Here is a 16,392-nt window from a genome sequence, read left to right as displayed (position 1 = left end):
CTGACCATGTAGGGGAAAACTGTTTTCTGGCTGAGGTCTCTTTCCTTATCAGATGGGAAGGAATCTGAGGAATCTGGTGTTTACTCTGATTTAGCTCAGAATGCAGTTTACTAATATTAGCTAAAACAATGTAATACATAGGAATACAATGCCATGTCTAGGCAGCTGCCTGGGCATCAGCTAAACTAGGTTACTGGACTAATAACATTAAAAACTAGGCTACATGTGTATATCTATATATGCAGATCAAAAAGAGGTAATTGGGTATTACTTAGGCAATCGCCTAACTTCCACATAGTTTGATTTTTTTTGCGGTTCCCATCAGATGCCAGACACAATATCATTGGTGTGATAGCATGACTTTTGGCAGCAGGCACAGGCCTTCACAAAACACTTCCAGACCATGGGTAAAAAGGAATACGAGTTTCTTTTATTTGCACAGTCAGAAGGAATACATTTGGCAATCTGTTTCTTTTAGAGGCTGTTAACTCAGTAGAGTAGTTCTCCAACAAACAAAGCAAAGGCCTGATTCATATAAGGTCACTGGAACTTCACAGTATGCACAGGGAAATAATTTAAACTCAGCTGTAACAAGTGAAGAAAGGCAGTGCTCCTGCTAAGCCACACAGGTTCAGAGTTTTCCAGTGTTCAGACCAGTACTTTTTCCCTACATTGGGGAATCTTCTGGTATCTTACATATGCGTGGTACTTACATATTCTGAATGGGCAGTTCCTTCCTTCCCTAGGCTCCTTTAATTATCTCCCTTATGAGGTTTTAACTGACCTGAAAGTACCACACTCTCCCAGCTAAGCATTGCAAGGTCCAATCTTTTAATGTGGCTTTGTAAGGGAGTGTTGTTAAGGAGAACTGGCAACTTCCTATACACTCCATCACAAGTGGTATTCTATGCTGCCTATGTTAATCTGGTTTTATAATATGACAAATCTTTAAATAACGCCAGTATAGTATTTCTACATTAAAAGAACAAAACAAAACATTTTTTGACATACAAACCAGCACCTGGGCAATGCAGGGAAGTTTGTGTCAAATGATATTTCTATTGTACTTTAAATAATACACTCTCTTCTGCCATTTGTCAGATTTTACTGTTTCTAATGTTTGATGTTTTCAATAGCTTGAAGACATTTTCGTTCACCATATGTCACTTCTCATTTTTATCACAACTCTTTTGTGCCCTGCATTCTTCCCAGTGTCAGTAAGCTTTTGTAGACACACATTGATCTTACATTAGAAGCAATCTACCACTCCCCTTGACATGTTGTACACATATAGTTGTATATCGATCTCTTTTTGGGTAGCAATTTCTTCTTTTCCTTTCCTGCCGTGTTTTTGTTTGCTCCTAGCAGATTTGATTCAGAAGCACAAGGCAGTACATTTCTTCTGTCATCCACTGTAGTTTTTGATGGCACAGTGAGCACAAATAATAAGACATAAAATGCTGTGAGTTATGCTTTAAATTTTACAAGTTCAAGGTAAGTTTGAGAGTTGTTTTCAACCATTTTCACTGTTTGATTCTTGGGTAAAATTCTACTCTAAACTGATCTAGAATGTCAAAGTACTAAACAAGTATGAATTTGAAAAGTTACGAGTATCTTGATTACCTAAAAATAAATTAATATGGCAGTAAACTGGCCATTTTCACCCATGTGAAGTCAGTATCATGGGATTCTTTTCTAGCTGCTCATTTGGCATTTTCAATCTGCTCCAGACATTAATTCCAACTTTGTCTCTTGCTATTGCTTCATGTCTTTTTTTTTCTGTCATTAGTCTCTGTTTGGAATAGCAAGTAACCCAACAGTTCTTCATTATCTCAGCTTAATTTGACTTTCTCTGATGATGGTCCTGTGTGTAGAATATCTAACAACAATCACCTGGATGTAGAGTTCTTTAGCATAAAATGTGAACCTCATGTCCATCCTTCCAGCTAGGACTTGTGGAGGGGCATAATCGAACGTCGCCGGCGATCTATTTTGGCGGCGGTGCAACAGCTGGCCGGAACCGTATTTTCGAAAAAGATGGCTGGCCATCTTTTTTCAATAATACGGTTTAGCCCGGCCAAATGCCATCTCAAACCCGGAGAAATGCAAGGCATTTGGTCATGGGATGAGCGAGCATTTGTAGTGCACTGGCCCCCCTGACATGCCAAGACACCAAATGGGCACCCTAGGGGTCAGTGCAGTGGACTTCAGAAAAAGCTCCCACATGCATAGCTCCCTTACTTTGGGTGCTGAGCCCCCCCACCCCCTCCCCCAAAACCCACTATCCTGAAATGTGCAACACTACTGTAGCTCTTAGGGATGAAGGGGGCACCTACATGTGGGTACAGTGGGTTTTGGAGGGCTCCCATTTACCAGCACAAGTGTTACAGGTAGGGGGGTGGGCCTGGGTCCGCCTGCCTTAAGTGCACTGCGGTACCCACTAAAAGTGCTCCAGGGACCTGCATACATGCAGGCCTCTAGGAGGTGTTGCTGCTGTATAACCCTGGCACACCAGTTGACACCTGAAGACTAATCTCTTTGAAAAAGTCCTTTATTTGAATAAACACTTTTACTCACAGTTAACTGCAGATCAGAGGTTGTGCCCCACTGGCAAAGAGTCTCCCTGGTACTGAGATTAGCAGTAGATCGGAGCTGGCAGAATGGTGTACAATGCCCTCTTTCAGCAACATTCAAGGTAATAACTAAGTTCTCTAACATGGGTAACACATGAAAGGGATCTAAAACTGGCTGACAAAAATGGTCATTACCTTATGGACTACCGGAAACAAAACTGGACACACTCTGACCCAATTAGCAGGGGGAAAAACACCATGGGAGTAGAGCCCACTACCCTACACCCACCACAATGCATTGCTGATGTGAATCTGCAGTGCACCTAACAGAAAAGGTGTCACACTCACCCGAGAGCCACATCACAACCAGGGAAAGGCTGTCAGAGGATAGAACACATTCTGCTGTCATGGAGGTGGGTACAGCATTTGAGGCTGGCATACAGGCTGGCAAAAAGGTTTTTAGTTTTATTGTTTTAGTGTGGGAGGGAGTTGGTGACCACTGGGGGAGTACGGGGAGGTCATCTGGTTAGTTGGGGCACCTTTTTGAGGCTTGGTCGTGAAAATTAAAGGACCAATTAAACCTGGCGAAATACTGCTGAACGCCGCTTTTTTTTTCATTATCGGCGAAAGCCGGTCATCTGGTATCCACGTCCATGCCCGCCCATGTCCCGCCTTCGCTACTCTGCCGACACACCCCCTTGAACTTTCGCCGGCGAGGCATCAGGAAAGCGGCGATGCTGTCAAAAAAGCCGCTTTCGATTATACCGATTTGGCCGCTTTTGAGAGATCACCGTCCATCTCCCGATTTATGGCTGGTGATCACTTTCGAAAATAAGCTTGTTAGCTTCTTTGGTTGTCTTTGCCTTAACATTTTCTAAGCCAGTAAGTATGGTCTTCTGTTTGTGGATAGAGCTGGTTTCCTTTTTCTCCCTGATTTCTCCATAGTAGTCAAAGATAGCCAGATGACAATTTTATAATTTGGCTCCTCAAGGTAGCTGCTTCAATGCTATGTCCTGAGTGCCAGTTCTATAATGGCATCTTGGCACTAAGATTCTATTATAGAATACTGGCATAAGTTGGCATTGACATGTCTACATTCAGGCACACGTACTTACTCCAGGTCTATGGCTATTGTAAGTTGCCTAAATGTAATGCCTAAATGCATTATGCAGCGTGCACAACTTACAGTATTCTATAACGTGTGTTTATAATTAGGAGACACTCCCTTGTCTTGCCTGTGTACCAGTTACATGCATGCTCCCTTGCATTTACATACCATAGAACTTATGCACTCCCTTATAGAATAGCACATGCCCCTGGATTCCATTTATGGTGCCTATACTTGGGTGCCCAAAATTGTGCACAAGCCTGAGATCTACGTGCAAATAGATTTGTTAAGCAGTTAGCAATCAATAATTGGCTGTTAACAATCAGCTGTTGCCATTAATTGGCTTTAATTTGGATTTGTGTGTGGATCTGACTGCACATGATTCTATAAAGATCCACATCCAAATCATCTCACACGCAACCCAAAAGGTGGCTTGGCTATGGGAGGGGAGTGGGCAGATTTACATGCAGTGCTATAGAATATGGGGGCTGCTCACCCAAGTTGGCACCAATATTTACACCAGGTTTCAGTTGGTATAAGTCCTTGCGCCCAAAGTTGGGCACCAAAATACCCACTAATGGGCCCTTTTACTATGCCACAGCAAAAAGTGGCCTACGGCAGTGTGAGTGTGTCTTTTGTGTGTGCATTGGGCCATTTTTGACCACATCCTGGAAAAGAGCCTTTTTTAAGGGGCCGGAAAATGGATGTGCAGCAAAATGAAAACCAGCTCATGTCCATTTTCGGCTTGCGACCTTACCGCCACCCTTTGACTTAGTGGTAAGGTTTCACGTGCTACCTGGGTGGTAAGCATGGAGCACACGTCCACTGCTGTTTACCGACGGGTAAGTGCCCCGTGATAGAAAATAAAATAGAGTACAATATACAAGAGCATGGGACAAGCACAGAAGATCTTTAGTTGTAAAAATTGAAGATAGTGGAAACACATTATATCAGCAAAGTTGAAGTGCCTTATTCAAATGCAATGGAATGTGGTCATAATTTTAGGCTGTTTTCATTCTGCGATTCTGTAAGATTGTATTTGGATGTTATGTTATCTGCTTTGAATCTATACATAGGAGTTGGTGGAATATAAGCACCATTACCATTATCATTTCAAGGGTTTCACTTAGTCCCCAGCCCTGATGCTATAGGCCCACCATGTGAGAGGGTTGGGGAGGCTAAGCATCCCCAACCGTGACTTTCCCCACCCACTCCTCCATTGCCTTACTGGGTCTGTGGCAGCAAGAAAAATAGAAAAGATTTGTGAGATCACTGCACTCTGCATGCTGCTGCTAACTCTGTCCTGCCCCTATAGAGCAGCAAATCTACATCAAATGAGGTAGAACCAGCTCAGCTAGCAGCAGTGCATACAGAGCAATGAACCTGCCCATCTTTTTTATTTTTCTTATTTATTGAAAAAAATTGTATCCCACACATCTACAGTCCCGAGCGGGGAACAATCTACTTTCATAATTTCACAATACACATAACATAACCATATTATCTTCTAAAACATCAAAATCTAGCAGTAACCAAGTCAATCCATAACTTGTCAGTGGGAAGAAATATTGAACGCTTACTGAAACAAAACAATTTTTAAACCTTTTTTGAAATGTGTCCATATTTCTTAAGACTCTAAGCTTGGTAGTTAGAGTTCCACAGTCTTGGTCCTGAGAAATAAAAAACTGATTTCTTATACTTACCCAAAAAAAGCAGCCTTAAAAGATGGAACATCAAGCATGTTAGAAGATGCTGACCTCAGAGACCGAGAAGGTTAATGTAGATGCAAACATGCTGAAATCACTGGAGTGAAGTTACCACTTTGAATACCAACAATAAAATATTATATTGCAGCCGGTAGTGGGAGGCGGGGCTGGAGGTTGGGAGGCGGGGATAGTGCGGGGCAGACTTATATGGTCTGTGCCAGAGCCAATGGTGGGAGGCAGGACTGGAGGTTGGGAGGCAGGGATAGAGCTGGGCAGACTTATACGGTCTGTGCCAGAGCCGGTGGTGGGAGGTGGGGATAGTGCTGGGCAGACTTATACGGTCTATGCCAGAGCCGGTGGTTGGGAGGCGGGGCTAGTGCTGGGCAGACTTATACGGTCTGTGCCCTGAAGAGCACAGGTACAAATCAAAGTAGGGTATACACAAAAGTAGCACACATGAGTTGTCTTGTTGGGCAGATTGGATGGACCGTGCAGGTCTTTTTCTGCCGTCATCTACTATGTTACTATACACAATAGGCAGCCAATGTAAAGAAACAAGAGCAGGAGTCATATGTTAAAAATTTCTCATACCCAAAAGCACATGGGCTGCGGCGTTCTGTGCAATCTGTAATGACTTTAAAGCATATTTTGGCACCATAGATTCAGAAAAAGAGTTGCCTAGTGACAATGGCAGCAGGAATGTTGGTAGGAGGGAAGGAGCAGAAGATGCTGAATGATTAGAGGAAGAGGCGAGGAGAGAGAAAGAGAATGGTGATGCAGCATTTTTGGAGACGAGGGTGCATGGACAATGCTAGATCGTGGAGGAGGGAGAAATAAGGGGAGATTCAGCATACAAGGGGGGGAGGAGGTTGAACGAGAGACAGAGATTTCAGGACTAATCTAAGGAAATACATCTTTATGGAAAGGGTGGTGAGTACATGGAATGACCTCCCAGTGGAGGTGGTAGAGACGAAGACTATATCTAAATTTAAGAACATAGTAACATAGTAAATGTCAGCAGATAAAGACCTGCAAAGTCCATGCAGTCTGCTCAACAATGTGGCCAGAGTTGTATCTGGCAGTCTACCAGGTTCCACTTCTTCATGAATAAACACTGGTGTACTTAATCACTGTTTCTTCCTGCCAATTTTGGGCACAGACCATAGAAATCTGCCTGGCACCAGTCCTACTTCCCAACTATTGGAGTTGCCATCAAAGCCCATTCCATCCTTGATCCTGATTTGTTTTCACCATTTATATGAGACCCAGACTGTAGAAGAAAGAAGCATGTAGTAGCTCTATGGGAGATGGAATGGATGGGCAGACTGGATAGGCTACATATCCTTCACCTGCTCTCATTTTCTATTGGATCTAGGACTTCTAGAGACAATTAGTTCTTATGGATTTGGATAGTGTTTGAAGGTAGGTATGTGGTCACAGTAGAAAGTATAAGGTTGTTCCACATATCTGCTTTTCAGGCCAAATGACTAATTTTACAACACTTCCTATTACTGTAACATGATAAATGTCAGCCTTCTGGAATCAGTGGCAAAACCTCTTCAGTTGGCAGCAAGTGATGCAGTATGGATCATAAAAGGACATTAAAAATGGTCACTTAACTCCTCTTGAACTTTACTGGCTGCCTGTGGAGCTTCAGGCACAGTTCAAGTGCCTATGCTTGTTATGCATAATTATCATTTGATTGTTAGTTGCTCTAATCTAGCAGCGCCATCCCATATCTTGCAATCTAGTCAGCATGTTTCTATGTGTGTCTTCATTTTAGACATGCATGCCTTCTCAGTAGCAGGACATGAATTACTTCTGGGGACATTGAAAATTCTGTGTAAAAAAATGGAAAACTATGCACACTTGATTTATACTTTTATTGAGCAGAATTCCCCATTATAGGGGCTGGCTTCTTCCCCCAGGCATGAAATAACCCCCCACCTCCACCACCACCACAGCAGGTTCCCCTTTCTACATTTCTCTCTTAGAATATATCCCCTTGCCTGGTTAAGCTCACTCCCTGTTTTTCTTTACCCCCTATCCAGTTTTTCTCCCCCTATTTCATTCTCTTCGATCACCTATCCTCTACCCTCTAGCAGTATTCTGTATTCTAGTGTTCTCTTTCCCCATCCCTCAGTCTTCACTGCCGTCCTTATGCTCTCCTCTAACTCCCAACAAGACCCTTGTTCTTTCCACCCCCAAAATCTCTTCCCCCTCTCCCAGGGAACTGCCCACCTTACTTTTCTCTGTCCCAATCTACATGGCACTCCATCCACCTTTTGCCAGCCCTCCCATGGCAAACACATCCTCTATCCACCTTTTCTAGCCCTCCACCCCATTATGCACATGTACCATCTGCCTTTCTCCAGCGCCATGGCACATACTCTATTCACTTTCTCCAGCCCCCCATGACAGATACACCACACTATCGAACGTGATTGCTCCCCCCTCTCATGACACCTCATCCACCTTTTATAAGCCCCCAAATCCTTCCATCCATCTTTCTCCAGCCTCCCCCCACTTCATCAACCTTTTTCAAGTCCCCCAAAATATACTCCTTCCACCTTTTTTCCTGGTTCCTTCTATCCCTCCCTCCCTGTGCACACCCTATTCCAGTGTGGCAAGAGGAGGAGCTGACCAGCTGTTTGAGCTGTGTGGTCTTCCATACAGCGTGTGGCATAAAGGAACTGCTGGGGACCAAGTTGGCAGAAAAGGTGGAAGCAGCCCGATGTGTGGCCATGCAGCTCCTCTTCTTGCTGCGCTGGAGTGGAGTGTATGCAGAGAAAGAGGGAGGCAGCTGGAAATGGAGCATCTGTGCCCATGCTGCACTGCAACAGCATGTGGGAAAGGCAAAATTTTGCGCAGTCTGTAGAGGTGGGAAATTCTGTGTAAATTCTGCATCAGACAATAGTGCTGAATTTCCCCTTGAGTAAGAAATGTGGAACCACTTCTACTGGATTTGCTGCAGGAGAAGGATTTTCTCGCTTTTCAAAAGAAGTTGAGGACATATATGTTTAATATAACATTTTTTTTCAAGGAATTTGTTTTTCTATGCCTTCTTGTATATTGTTCTAAGCCACCTAGATTTCAGGGGATAGGCAGATTAGAAATTTAATAAATGAAATTAAAGGTTTTGTTGAGATTTTTTATTCCAGGAGCTCAAATTTACTTACCTGATCTATATAGTTGTATTTACTGCATAGAACAACTACTAACCATGCCTGTCTACTACAGTGAGGAAAGCTTTGATGCGATTCATTTTGCTAACTTTCTTTTATCTAAATCCTCTTCTCCTCATATTTACTATACAATATATCATATGCAACAAGGCATCTTTGTTTTATGTGCCTGTCCTGTATGATTGGCATTTGGAGGCTCATGGTTGATTGCTATAACTGAAGTTTGCACCTTGGTAAAATGTGATGTGTTTTATGGTTACAAAGTATTTTTTTTGTTTTGTTTTGATTTTCTCTTACAGTGATATCATTATCATTCTTTTAAAACTAAAGTTCTATATTTGGATGAATAACCTAAGGTTAAAACTAAAGTTCTATGAATGTGAAACAATATATATTTTTGGATAGGGTATCTCTATCAGTTTTCATGCATCTTTGTTATGAGCTTCTGATAGATATAAGATTGTGTTAGAGCTTTTTAAGCCATGAGCTGGACAGCATTTTATGTATTTATTTACCCCCCCCCCCCCCAAATTCTATATATGGTGCTTTAAGTTGTGCGCATTAATTTGGCCATATGGCCAAATAGCGTGCACAACTTAATTGATTAAAATTGTGGGAAAAACGTGGGGTATAAATGTGCAAAATAAATATATAAATAAAATTAGCGCTGATAATTGGTATTTAACAACCAATTAACAACACTAATTGGTTTTAATTAGAATTTATGAGTACAACTTTCTATGCGTATTCTATAATGCGGTGCATGTAAATTCTAATGTACAAAGTTGAAAAGGGGATATGGCCATGGACGTGGAATGGGTGTTTCAAAAACCTATGTGCACTATTATAGAATAAACCCGATCTGTGCGTAACTTAGGCGCAGGTATTTAGGCCTGATTTTAGATGGCCTAAATGGGTGCACCTAAATTTTAGTCTCAAGAATGGCATGTGAGCATGTTCTATGAACTACGCTTAACTTTAGGCGTCATTTATAGACTCATGCTAACCGCATGGTTTTTCAGTGCTGTTTTTAAAGGCACCATTTATAGAATTTGGTCCTGTACAGCAAGAATAACCTAAATATAAGCAAAGATAATTACAGACTAAAAATATTCAAACAAAAGTACTCATGGGGCCAAATTCTATGAATGGCGCCTTAAAAATTGTGCTGAAAATCTAGCAGTTAGCGTGATTCTATAAATGACACCTAAAGTTAGGTGTATTTTATAGAATATGCTCATGTGCCATTCTTTCGACTAAAATTTAGATACACCCATTTAGACCACTTAAATCCAGGCCAAGATACCTGCACCTAAGTTAGACGCAGATCGGATTTATTCTATGATAGTGAGCATAGTCTTTTGAAGTGCCCATTCCATGCCCATTGCAACACCCCTTTTCAACTGCATGCATGAATTTACATGCACCGCATTATAGAATGCACCTATAAAGTTGTTGTGCGTGCAAATTCTAACTAAAGCCAATTATTGCCGCTAATTTGTTAAGTACCAATTATCAGCGGTGCTCATTGGCTTGTTAATTAAATTGTGTGTACTATTTGGCCATGCGGCCAAATTAGTGCACAAAACGTAAGGCGCCATATATAGAATTTGGGGGATTATGGCATAGTATGCTACTTATGATTTCTCAAATAATGCAAACGGGGACTAACCGGTAATTAATTCAAGCCTATCAACTTACTAAACCAGTTAGAACTTGGGTTATTTCTCTCACAGTGTGAAAAAAAATTGGTCTACTATCAACTACAGACCTCAAATCTTCCAAGCAAGGCAATTCTGCAGAGAATAATTACTCCTGTAAAACGTGCTTTTGATATATATGGAGCAAATCCTATCACTGGTCCCAATATATTTTTATTTAACCTGGTAAAAAACAAACCAATGTAAAAAAAAAAAAAATCAGTTTATGGAGAAAAAAAATCATTGGTTTCTCAAAAAACAACAACATTTAAACAACTAACTCCAACTACTGTGAGAAAAAGTGTCCAAAACTATTTATAGAAAATGTAATCCAATAATGTTAATTAATCTAAAGCAAGCCTGTATTCAATAACCATGACTCTCTGCCCAAAAACAGTGCCCAACACAATGTCTTTTGACTTATCTTTTCAAATCAATGATTTTTCTCCATAAATAAAGTTTTTTTTACATTGGTTTGCTTTTTTTTTTACCAGGTTAAATAAAAATATATTGGGACCAGTGACAGGATTTGCTCCATGTATAGTTATCAATAGAAATCAAACAAAATAAAACATGGAAAAGAAAATAAGATGATACCTTTTTTATTGGACATAACTTAATACATTTCTTGATTAGCTTTCGAAGGTTGCCCTTCAGATCGGAAATAAGCAAATGTTTGATTTCTATTGATAACCTTAAGAGTGGACTAACACGGCTACCACACTCCATATATAGCAAAGGCGCTCTTTACAGGAGCAATTATTCTATGCAGAATTGCCTTGCTTGGAAGTTTTGAGGTCCGTAATTGATAGTAGACCAATTTTTTTTCACACTGTGAAAGAAATAACCCAAGTTCTAACTGGTTTAGTAAGTTGAAGGTATGCTACTTACACATACGGCTATTTGTGTGATTTTAGTACGCTGGTTAAGATCCTATATTTTTTCTTATTTCTTTACATGAAAAAAAAATTCTCAGCTATTCTTTTCTTGCTGTTTATATTGAACATGTCCTGTAGTGGTGCAACATGTTGCATCACTACAGGATCAAATGAACTTTAATATAGAAATAAAGACAGCAACATGTTTTTCCCCCCTACTTGTATGTGACTGATGTTTTCCTTCTTGAAATACAGGATGTTTCAACTCCATTCCTAAAGGATTACAACAAGATCTGATTGTCAGGACATTCACAAAGAATTAGAAGCTGATACCTACAAAATATTTGCAGTGAAAAAAAGCCTAAAATACTCCTAGACCCTTCCCTTTATTCTCCCTCTGTCCCATACCTTTCTTCCTCTTGGTATCTCTTTCTACTTATGGCTCCTCCTATTACCCCACTGCCCATCCCTTCCCTTTCTTGTTTCCCCTCTCTCATCTCCCTTCTCTCACAACCATTTCCCTTTCTCCTAATCTCTTTTCCCTATCCCTTCTCTCCCTGAGTCTAAGACTTCTGTTTCTGTTTTCAGACATCTCAAACCTCAGCTCTTTGTCCACCTTCCCAGACTGACCAAAGAACTGTTCCCTTTTCATATGGATTCCAACAGTAACACACACTTCAGCCTGCTACTTAAGTTTCACCTCTATCTTGTCTATAGATCCAAAATGACTAAGCCACTCAAGAGCCTTCTAGGGATGCTTCTAATTGGACTGTGCATGTGCATTGTTCAGATCTGTAGTACAAGAGAAGTCTCAGAATCCGTTCCACAAAAGGAACATGTTTTGGATAGGATGATGCAAGCAACCTGACAATCTCTGACAGACAATACTCCTGCCTCAAAGTGCATTGTGTATAGAAATTTTTGTTAACATTAGATCTGAAAACCTTTTAGTTACCTGGCCCCTCTTAAGCCAGTTGTGAAACAATGAATAAATTATATGGGGTCCTTTTATTAAGCTGCAGTAAGTACTAATATTGGTTTACCACAGCAAAGAATGCCTTACTGCAGTGCACGCTCAGACATTGTGCAGTAATATCTGTATGTGTGAACACTATTCACTTGCTAAGAAATATGATGTATTTATTTATTTAGCATTGGGGGTGCAGAGTGGGTATGCTGTGCCATTTTCTAACCGATTAGTGCATGAGCCCATACTGCCAATATAATGGGTGGCAGTAGGGGCTCACTCACAAATGGCCACACGCAGATGGAAAAATTAGTGTGTGGCCATTAATACTGGTAATTGAAAAATCAGCTAATTTATCCCTGCAGTATAAATGGCCTTAGCATTTGGGAATGACCCACATATGGACATACTACTACTACTACTACTATTTAACATTTCTAAAGCGCTACCAGGGTTGTGCAGCACTGTACAATTAACAAAGAAGGACAGTCCCTGCTCAAAGGAGCTTACAATCTAAAGGACAAAAAGTGCAGTCAATCAAGATTGAGGCAGTCTAGATTTCCTGGATAGAGGTACAATGGTTAGGTGCCGAAAGCGACATTGAAGAGGTGGGCTCAGTTTTGTAAAAGGGCTGTGATATCTTGGTAAAAAAAATTGGCTTACCAGTACAATATGTCACATCACATGATGGATCAGCACACATTTCTGCATAGATTCTGATTTGAAAAAACTAAAGTTATTTATTAATATTATTATTATTCGATGTCTTTTATAATATTTTTATCTTTCTCTGTCTCTTTTTTTCTCTCTCTCAGTGGTATTTGGTCAGTTTGTCTTTTTTCAAACATCACTGCATGATGTAGTTGAGGTATATGATGGGCTAACTCAACAGTCATCACTCTTATCTTCTTTGTCGGGATCCCATTCAGGTATTTTTTTAATAAAATTGCCACATTAGCTTATTTCATTGTTTTTACTGTTGATTATAAAAAGATGATATAGTTATTTTTGGATTCAAATTACATTTTTAAGTACCAAGAACATTTTACAATACAAACATAAACAATACCAAGTCAGCAAATATTTGATAAAGAATCTATATCCTATCCTATATATATTTATAGGATCTGCAAACTTCCAAAGCCTTCATGTGGCATCCTCCATCCAACAGACAGTATTGCTCTGACTGTAGGGACCTTGCTTCCATTATGCTGCTCTTATACAGTTAGAAACAGAAGACTTCTGTGAGTAGGGAAGGTTTTGGAGGTGTGAATGTGATAGTTTTTTTTTGTAGTCCTTCACTGATAGCCTTCAATCTTTAAACAGCAGTCTCTGAAAGGTAAATATTTCTGGGGTGCGGGAACAATTGTGAAAGGAAAAATTGCTGGAGAGGGAGCACTGGAAAATGGGGAAGAATGGAATGTGAAACTTTGCGAGGAGAGAGAACTGGGAGGGAATCAAGACTAAGGGGAGGTTGGAAGCCATGGAAAGAGATAGAGAGAGAGACTGGCTGGCTGATGGTTTAGAAGTTTAGGAAAGAGATATTGGTAAGGATTAAGGGACAGGGTAGGAAGCTGTTTAAGTGACAGACTGGTAAGTAGCATGATATGAGACAGAAAAATGGAGACATCTGAAAGAAAGAGAGAGAGAGAGAGAGAGAGAGAGAGAGAGAGAGGGTGGAGTAGGAAGTGGTTAAAAGACAGACAGAAAGAAAGATAATTTGTGATGTCTTGAGAGTAAAAGTTCTGGTCTTCCCCTGAGGTTGCAATCTTGGATTTCGATACAGGAATCTTGTTGGAATATGTGAAGTTTGAAGTGCAACATTAAAAAGACATCATGCCTCTTTTTGAACTTTTTGGTTGAATAATTATTGTACAGATGAATATAATTGGGACTGAACATAACTTCAACATCATTACAATAATAAACTGTGTTTTGGGGAAATATTATATTGTTTTTGATTTTTTTTTGTATATACATTAGAAAAAGTGGAGTTTTTGTGGCTGATGATCGAATATGAGCTTGCTATTTCAGTTGTTACTGTAGGCATTGCTCTTTTGTAGCTGAGGTTTTTTTTCTCCTCAGGTTTGATTTTTGTTTTTAAATATCACATTTTTTTCAAAGCACTTAGACTTACAAAGTTTCTTGGAGGGGCATTTTCGAAAGAAACGTCCAAGTTGGGATTTGGACGTCTTTGTAAAACGTCCAAATCCGGAGGTGGGGAAAAGCATATTTTCAATAAAAGATGGACGTCCATCTTTCAGTTCAAAAATACCAAGGATGTCCTTAGATTTGGATGTCTTTGACTTTTGGCGATTTTCGAAACCAAAGACGTCCAAGTCAAAAACGTCCAAATGCAAGCCATTTGGACGCAGGAGGAGCCAGCATTTCTAGTGCACTAGTTCCCCTGACATGCCAGTACATAGCTCCCTTACCTTGTGTGTTGAGCCCCCCAAAATCCACTACCCCCAACTGTACACCACTACCAAAGCCCTTACGGGTGAAGGGGGGCACCTATATGTGGGTACAGAGGGTTTCTGGTGGGTTTTGGAGGGCTCGCTGTTTCCTCCACAAATGTAAAGGTATGGGGGGTCTGGGCCTGGGTCCGCCTGTCTGCAGTGTACTGCACCCACTAAAACTGCTCCAGGGACCTGCATGCACTGTCATGGACCTGAGTATGACATCTGAGGCTGGCATAGAGGCTGGCACATAATATTTTAATGATGTTTTTTGAGGGTGGGAGGGGGTTAGTGACCACTGGGGGAGTAAGGGGAGGTCAAACCTCGATTCCCTTCGGTGGTCATCTGGTCATTTCTGGCACATTTTTGTGCCTTATTCGTAATAAAAACACGTCCACATGAAACGTCCAAGTTGTAGTCCTGTCCCGCCTTCACCATGCCTATGATACGCCCCCTTGAAATTTGGACATCCTTGCAATGGACTTCAGTTAGAGACATCCAAAATCGGGTTTCGATTATACAGATTTGGACGTCTCTGGGAGATGGACGTCCAAGTACTGATTTATGTCGGAAGATGGACATCCATCTCTTTCGAAAATGAGCCTGATAGTAACCTATAGAACTTTGTAAGTCTGTGCTTTGAAAATGAGCCCTATAGTTTCCCACATTGCATTTGATCAGATATCAATGGATATTGCTTTTTCTTTTTAGTTAGTGTAAGTTAGTCACATATTCCATGTACCTTGATTTGGCAATATTAACCATTTGAAGTTAGAAATACATTTTAATTAGGTGACATTGCTGAATGTTTTGAACTACAGGTAGAACTGATACCACAATGTATTTCTTTACTCGATGAAGGCTGTTTATGATATCTTTGTGTTTTGGTTTGTTGAGTAGGGGAATCTCTTCCACTAAGTTCAGGAAACCAGATCATAATTCGCTTTACTTCTGTTGGTCCAGTCACAGCCAAGGGATTTCACTTTGTCTACCAAGGTAAATATATAAAAAGCATGAACTAAGAGATTCAAACAGTCCTTCAACTTGGATACTTTAATGAGAACAAAATAAAGAGTAATTATGTACAGTATCAAGACATTTTACTTAGAAATATATTAAGTACATAAGGAATATTTCAATAACAGTGCATCTAGATATAGGCGCCCAGAAGGCATCTTGATTAGCACATAGGAGGAAATTCAGCAAATGACACCAAAAATTCAGCACCAAAAAAATTCAGCGATAAGCACTATTCTATAAAGAGAGCATGCCCTTTATACAATAGCATTCGGTGCAGATCCTACACCTAACTGTTGGGTACCGTAAGGCCTGTTTAAATCAGGTATAATTGCCAGCACCTAGCTTAGGACATTTTGTGTGAATTCTGTAAATCCATGTGCAACTTTGAATGCCTCTGCCATGCCCCTGGTCATGCCCTCTTTTCAGATATGTGCAATTGAAGTTAGGCGTCATGCTTTATAGAATAGTGCCCAGTGAGATGCGCACGCAAATTTTAAGACTGCCAATTAACATCAATAATTGGTTGTTAGCACCCAACTGTTGATGTTTCTAAGCTCAATTTATTTGCATGCGCATTTCTGATGTGTGCACAAAGTTGAACAAATAAATTTGGGTGGAATATATAGAATCCGAGGAATAATGTATTTCTTGTGCAAGTAATCAAGCTGTTTTAACTACCTTATGTTTACCTTATGTGTAAATATAAACACAAATACTTATTATACATTCATTTTTGTTTAATTTGTATCTTATTTTTGTAAAAAGTGGCCGACAGTAGTTTTAGCATGTGGGTTTC

At 40.4% G+C, this 16,392-nt stretch overlaps 1 protein-coding gene across 1 annotated transcript in view; it reads left to right on the top strand.

The window, feature by feature from the left end:
• CSMD3 (CUB and Sushi multiple domains 3) overlaps nucleotides 1-16,392 on the top strand; it is a 2,043,988-nt gene that overhangs the window by 1,496,010 nt on the left and 531,586 nt on the right. Inside the window, exons 33-34 of the mRNA XM_030189879.1 lie at nucleotides 12,933-13,046; nucleotides 15,477-15,572. Of these exons, the coding sequence (XP_030045739.1) occupies nucleotides 12,933-13,046; nucleotides 15,477-15,572 (210 nt within the window). The remainder of the gene's footprint in view (nucleotides 1-12,932; nucleotides 13,047-15,476; nucleotides 15,573-16,392) is intronic.

Source organism: Microcaecilia unicolor, chromosome 1, assembly GCF_901765095.1.
Source record: "Microcaecilia unicolor chromosome 1, aMicUni1.1, whole genome shotgun sequence".
NCBI classification, from domain to species: Eukaryota; Metazoa; Chordata; class Amphibia; order Gymnophiona; family Siphonopidae; genus Microcaecilia; species Microcaecilia unicolor.
Note: the sequence above shows the minus strand (reverse complement) of the source record. Positions and strands in the feature narration are given on the sequence as shown.